The sequence below is a fragment of the Priapulus caudatus genome, unplaced genomic scaffold (genome assembly GCF_000485595.1).
Source record: "Priapulus caudatus unplaced genomic scaffold, Priapulus_caudatus-5.0.1 Scaffold767, whole genome shotgun sequence".
Lineage (NCBI taxonomy): Eukaryota > Metazoa > Priapulida > Priapulimorpha > Priapulimorphida > Priapulidae > Priapulus > Priapulus caudatus.
In genome coordinates, this window is record NW_014577828.1 from 98,696 (window position 1) to 105,805 (window position 7,110).

Genomic DNA, 7,110 nt, shown 5'->3' on the forward strand with positions numbered 1-7,110 from the left:
CTCAGGTAATGTGACAAGTGTAATTAAGGTAACAGGTATATATAACGAGGAACACCTGTGTGGAAAGATTACCTGGTAGGGAGGCTCAGGTAATGTGACAAGTGTAATTAAGGTAACAGGTATATATAACGAGGAACACCTGTGTGGAAAGATTACCTGGTAGGGAGGCTCAGGTAATGTGACAAGTGTAATTAAGGTAACAGGTATATATAACGAGGAACACCTGTGTGGAAAGATTACCTGGTAGGGAGGCTCAGGTAATGTGACAAGTGTAATTAAGGTGACAGGTATAATGAGGAACACCTGTGTAGAATAATTACCTGGTAATGAAGGTGAGATAATGTGACAGGTGTAAGAAACAGGTGTAACGGTGAACACCTACCTGGTGATTACCTGGCTCAGCCAAGGTCACCCGTGTAACAACACCTACGCGAGAAGAGGAACAACAAAATCTTCCACAAAATCCAAACTAATCTCTTCACGGTAGACTACTGCGTGTGCAAGCGATCAATCGAGCGAAACCATAGCAGATTACACCCACGTTCATGGATTAGCACATAATAACCGATCGCTGACATCAGTACGCGTTAGCCGACAACGAAGATAATTAACTGACGAAGATCGGAAAAACCGGGAAAAGTGTCATCGTCGTGAACAAAAGACGACCTCCCCAACGACCTTGACCAACAACAGCGACCACGTGCGTAAGCTCAGCATAAGTCGGTAACAAAAGACTCAGATTAAGTCTCATCTGATCGTCTTAAGGACTAGTCTCGCAATGGATTGAAAACCTCTTTGTAACGAGATTACCTTGAGATTTTTTTTAGGATCTTAACACTGTGTTGGAGATAGTAACCACCAAGGTGCGTGTCACGTCCTCGACGAATCGATAACAGAGATCGATAAACTATACGTGAATCATCTCTCAGACAAAATTCGTCAACAAACACAAACTAGATGTGTATGATTTCTTAGACGACAAAAATCGGTAACAAAGATCAACGCGCGTCTTCTCTTAGACAAGAGTCGACAAAAAACAAACTAGATGTTCCTCAGCCTTTAGACATCGACTCCATAAAACGCCCCCTAGCGGTTCATCTGCTGCCAAACCCCGCGCGTCGCCATGGCGACGAGCGACAACGACGTCTTCCTCGTCGTCGTCTATGGCGTCGTGACGCTGTGCTGCGTCGGTGGCGCCGCGTCCAACGCTCTCACGCTCGTCGTGCTGCTGCGCTCGCGGCTCAACCGCAGCGCCACCTACGTGCTGCTCACGGGCCTCGCCGCCGCCGACCTCCTCTTCCTCGTCGTCAAGCTGCCGCAGGCGCTGCAGGCGCTGCTGCTGGCGGCGGGCGTCGTCGACTGCTGGTCGCGCGCGCAGATCGCGTACGCGTGCCGCGTCGACGCCGGCGTCGCCTGCACGGCGTCCACCGCCGCGCTGTGGATCGTCGTGGCGATCGCGCGCGACCGACACGCGCACGCGGCGAGCCGCGAGCGACACCCGCCGCCGCGCGCCGTCGTCCCGTGGCACGCGTGGCGCCTCCTGGCGGCGATCGCCGTCGCCTCCGCCGCGTTCCACGTCCCGATCTACTTTGCGTGCGCGCCGCAAGAGGCCGCCCCCGTATCCACCTCCGCGGTGGCGGCGCGACCGCCGCTGGTCCCGGCGCCGACCGGAAACAACGGAACGTGCGCGTACCGCGCGGTGAAGACGGCGTTCGCCGAGCATGCCGCGTTCCACGTGTACGCGGTCGCGCGATTCGTCGCCGCCGACATCGTCCCGCTCGTCGTCATGGCCGTCTACAACTGCCTCCTGCTGGCGAAGTTCCGCAACGCACGCTCGAGAGTCGAGGACGCGCGCGTCGTCGCCGCGGCGCCCGCGCTCCGCCGCCGCCGCCCGGCCGCACACACGTGCAGCGAGCCCGCGCCGCCGCCGCCGCGCCGCCCGCCCGTCGCTCGCACCATCAGCGTGCAGGAGCCGCGCCGCCGCAGCCGCCGCGCCGACCGACACGACGCGCGGGCGGTGGCGCCCCCGCAGCGGCGGCGGCGGCGCGCGGCGGAGCGGCGTCTCACGGCGACTCTCGCGGCCGTCGTGGCGCAGTGCCTCGCGTTGAACGCGGTCGCGGCGGCAGCCTCCCTCGTCGCGGCACACGTCGACGACGACCCGGCGGCGCGCACGCTGCGCGAGGCGTGTCTCGCCGCCGCGGACCTAGCCGAGGCCCTCAACGCCTCGCTCAACTTCGTGCTCTACTATCTGCTGAATCGCGTCTTCCTCGCAGAGATGAGGAAGATGCTTGGAGGAGGAGGCGGAGGCAGAGGAGGAGGAGGGGGGGAGCGGGTGGTGGCGCCGACGCCCTCCGTCGCCTCCCGTACGCCGCGGGGGGAGGTCGAGAGGAGGAGGAGGGAGGAGAGAGAGGAGGAGGAGGAGGGGAAGGGCGGCAAGGCGGCGGGGGGGACGACAATGATCGTGACGATATCGGATACGGTTCGATGACGCGGCTCGGACGGTCGGTCGCCGTGGCAACGCCGACAACCTTTGACGAGGTCACGACGGCGATGTTGAAACACTTGACGATGTTACCGTGGTGACATTGAAACGTTTGACGATGTCACCTTGGTGACATTGAAACGTTTGACAATGTCACCTCGACAATGTTAGCACCAGTGACAACGTTGAACAACTTTATCAACGTTGTGAGCTTTTGACGGAGCCTCGCCAGACTTGCTACCGTAAGCTAGGGGGGGCGCTAGTACGTGAAATTATGTGGCGCTACCTTCAGCAGCTGTGCGAAGTAGTGGCCCTCTCTGTAGTTGTCCGTCTTGATGAAGATCTCGCGCAGCCGGCTTTCCCCGACGGGGTTGTACTTGGCGTTGAACTTATCGAACCTGTGAAACGTGTTCCTGTCCTGCAACACCACGCGAAAGAGACTGGTAAAGACCGGTGAAAAACGACAACGGGGTCTGGGAAAGGGAGAATGGTTGCCCCGTGAAACGCGTGTGAAAGACGATAAAGATTTATCGAACCTGTGAAACGTGTTCCTGTCCTGCGACATAACGCGATAGACGATAAATTATCGACAAGTACATAACATCACGCGAAAGATGATGAGAACTGGTGAAAAACAACGAAAAGTTTGGGAAAGGGAGAATGGTTGCTCTGTGAAACGCACGCGAGAGGGTCGATAGAGACTGGGAAATTGGTATATTCACATTATAAAGAAACTGTACATAAAACTGGTTATACTTGTAAATAAAAACAGATCAATTTGTGAAAATATGTGCTTAAACTGATGTAAATGTAAGATATAAAATATGTATTGGCGAAAATGAGTAAAAACATTGTAAAATTCACACGTAGAAAGACTGAGGATTGAGTGAGAAAAGAAGTAAACGATTAAAAAGGTACGACGGAAGAAAATGCAGAGATCTTCCACACACACCTGATTTTACATCTGTGTAACAGCTAGGTTCCAGCATATTGCCTCATCGTGTCTCTATTTGAATTGCGCAAAATCATTGCTTTAATTCTCCATTGAAAAATCGAATTTACTGAAATAAAATCTGCGGGTATTCTAAAAAAAATGATACTCTGCAGCATAGGAGCAAGATATAGGTCGCAAACCTAACGAGCGCAGACTGTTGATTCCGTTGATTCAATAGCCGTGTACAAAGGTGCTTAGTTAGTCGTTTCATTGTTTTAATAAAAGCCAGTCTGCATATTTTACCCATGTACTCGTGTCGTATTCTCTCTTTCGCAACAACGATAACACGTCACTACAAAAACCAAGGCTCATTCAAAAATCGAAATTTGAAATCTAAATAGTTTTTGTCTCAGATTACGTTCCACTTCTCAGCTGCTCCAATCAGAACACAGATTTCATTCTTTAGTTATGTTCCTAGATCTGAAAGTAACCGGGCTCATAATTTAAAAATCCGATATTAGAAACATGAAATTCGAAAATTTTAGAAAAATTTCAATTTATTTCGAAATTCAAAATTTGAAATTTGAATTTCCAACATGGCGTCCGCCGCGCTCTCGCGTGCGCTACTCACCGCGTGTACATCCAGCATGTCAACGCTCATGTCGTACGCGCTGACCCCCATCTGCTGAAACACCTACAAACACACACACACACATGTACGACATCAGTTAATCCGCTCGTTAGCGACGATTCTCGTAATTAGGTGTGGACGTTCCGCGCGGATTCGAAATCGAACGGCAGTCTCGAAAAATCACAATTATCCGACGTACTTGGTGTCAGTCGTGCATTTAGAATTTATTTCATCATGTGATGAATCACAAATATGTATAATATTACATGTAATTATATTCCCACGAATAATTTCACACTTATGTAAATTCACATGAAGGTAAAGGTTTTGGTAGGTTCTCGGTATAATGTTACATAATAATACTATTTAATTATTCATATAACATTACATATAGAGATTCGCACAGTATATACATGTGAAATTAGGCAAAGATTCGTTCAACATTACGTACAATAGCACATTATCTACCATGGGTCGAAATCATAAGGGGCCTGCGGGCCCGATGCCCGTATTTTAAGGCTCGGGCCTGACAATTTTAATACTAGCAAGCCCGACGGGTCCGTAGAAAATCCACCCCCAACATGCAAAACCGTCCCCGGCATGCCAGCGAGGATGAAAAGTTATCGCAACCAGGCCTGTAATTTGGCTGGTGGGCCTGTAAAATCCCTTACCTACAGGCTGGCCTGTAAATTTCCAAACCAATCTCTACCCCTGTCTACAATATTGCGCATAACACCAGCGTAAAAAAATCGCATCACGCACAAAAACCACGCAAAGTTGACTATAACCGCCCGTAGATGGCGCCACACCTGCTTGAGCGTGACGTCGTTGCCGGTGGCGCGCTCCACGCAGACGACGTCCTCCGGGTGGTGCTTCATCTTGCTCTTGATGAAGCGCAGCAGGTGCTTCTGGTTCATGCACGACGCCGCGTGGATGTGCGTGTCCACCTGCCCAACGAAACGAACAAAACACATTCGCTCATCTCGACGCTAGTGCGTGGTCACTCTCGGTGAGTGAAGACGGTGGGTGGGTGGGGGACGGATTCCTGATCGGATCTCGAGTTGGTAATGGAACGGAGTTCCGGAGAAGACGTTCCGCGGAGTGGGAACGGGCGGCATTTCATTTACGTGGTGCGCTGGGGCGTACGCTAGTGGTACGACGTCGAGTACGAGTTGAATGCGCAAATTAAACGCTCGCACTGAGGATTATCGAGACGAGGAGAAATATTGCCTCTGTGTGCTAGCATCTTGCGTATGTTGTGGAGGCCTCGTGTCTCACACACACCTTCATGTCTCAGACACGGCCTCACATTTCACGTGCATGGCCTCATGTCTATTGCACGCTGTCTTGCACACCTCACACGCACCCTCACAGAGATGCCAACACATATTTGAAGCAATCTGTAGTTTCTGGCCATCTAATTAGAGTCGAAGCGCGTCACGTAGTGACCGAGTTTGCTCAGGCGGCGTCCCGGCATGCCCCAGAACATTTCGGATCTCCTGCAGATGCAATTTCCCTGCATTCTGAGGGGTAAAAAAAATGACAATAATTGAACAAAAATGACAATAATTGACAAAAAAATTATGTTTTTTCGATCACAGTGAAATTCGTTAGTTGATACAAACTGGTCGCTAGTGGGTGCGCAAGAAGGATAATAGAAATTCGTAGTTAAAATACAGGCATAAATCGTTAGTGGGTTGGCATCTCTGCCCTCTATTCACACACACACACTCCTCACGTCTCGCACACTGTCTCACGTCGCGCTCGCGTCTCGAGGCTCGCGGCCTCACTCTTGCTATGCTTGTAGAAGTCTCCGATGCGCGCACGGGCCTTCTGCAGCGGCGCCACTCTTAGAAGCTCGCTTCAGCAGCGATGTGCAGCTGAACTTACTAGCAGGTAGCCAGACGCCGGTGAGCAGTTACGCTTTCCTAAAACAACAAGGATGGGATGCGTTAGTATTAGGGCAGGGGGGAAGGGCGAGGAGGAGGCGGGAGGAGGGAGGAGAGGGAGGAGGCGCAGGGAGCGGGGAGGAAGCGCGCGACAGGTAGCCAGCAGACGCCCGGTAGCAGTAAGCGACTTTCCTATAAAAGCAACAAGAATGGGCCGATCGTCAGTAATAGCGGCGGCGGAGGAGGGCGAGTGAGGGAGGAGGGAAGAGGGAGGGACGAGGGGACAGGGAGGTACACATGGTTAGCATTAAGCGAACGTCCTACGAACAACAAAGCACATCATCAGTGTGCGGGCGGCAGCAGCGGACCGGGGGGCAGGCAGACGGACGGCCTCGTATGGTGCAGGGCAGCGGGCAGCAAGGGAGCAGACGGGGGGTCGTATGGTGCAGGGGCGGAGGCAGGGTGGGAGGCAGACGGGGGGTCGTATGGGTGCAGGGGCGAGGCAAGCGGGGTCGTATGGTCAGGGGCGGAGGCAGGGGGGAGGCAGACGTAGGGGCTCGTATGGTCAGGGGCGAGCAGGGGTCGTATGCGTGCAGGGGGCAGCGGCCGCAGGGAAGGGAGGGTAAAGGTAGGCACAGCCGCTAGGCTGGTAGCACGTAACGAGGCTTCCTACCACACAGCAAAACGAGTGGAAATTGTTCAGTGAGGGGTGCGAAGCAGAGGGGAGGGGTGTTGAGGGAGGAGGGGGTAAGCGGTAACAGACTACGCAGAGGCACCAGTAGCAAGCTACGACTTCCTCTAGCGACAATGACAACAGGTGGCGATCATTAGTCATCAACACAGGGACTGGTGGGTGCAGGGCGGCCTGGGAAGACGGTTTACGGTGTGGGAGTGGCGGGGGGGGGCTGTGCAGCGGGAAGGGTTACGGAGCTGTGGGATTGGGGCTGTTGGCAGTGGAAGGGTTTACGGGCGTGTTGGGCGTGGTCGGCTGTGGCAGTGGAAGCGGTTTACGGCTTGCGGACGTTGTGGGGCCCCGGGTGGCGAAGCTGAGCCGGCCGCTCGGCTGTGGCAGTGGAAGGGCCGTTACAGGTGTGGGGAGTGGGGGCTGTGTGGCCAGTGAAGGGTTTTACGGTGTGGCGCGTGGGGGCGCTGTGGCCAGTGAATGGTCCGTTAC

The 7,110-nt window shown here is 53.6% G+C and overlaps 1 protein-coding gene across 1 annotated transcript in view; it reads right to left on the reverse strand.

The window, feature by feature from the left end:
- The window catches only part of LOC106813401 (AMP deaminase 2-like), a 15,581-nt gene extending 10,244 nt beyond the window's left edge, over positions 1–5,337 (reverse strand). The window contains exons 1-5 of the mRNA XM_014817538.1: positions 5,332–5,337; positions 4,857–4,994; positions 4,048–4,110; positions 2,769–2,900; positions 1,043–1,807 (exon numbers count right to left, since the gene is read on the reverse strand). Of these exons, the coding sequence (XP_014673024.1) occupies positions 1,043–1,807; positions 2,769–2,900; positions 4,048–4,110; positions 4,857–4,994; positions 5,332–5,337 (1,104 nt within the window). The remainder of the gene's footprint in view (positions 1–1,042; positions 1,808–2,768; positions 2,901–4,047; positions 4,111–4,856; positions 4,995–5,331) is intronic.
- Between the last annotated feature and the right edge of the window lie 1,773 nt (positions 5,338–7,110).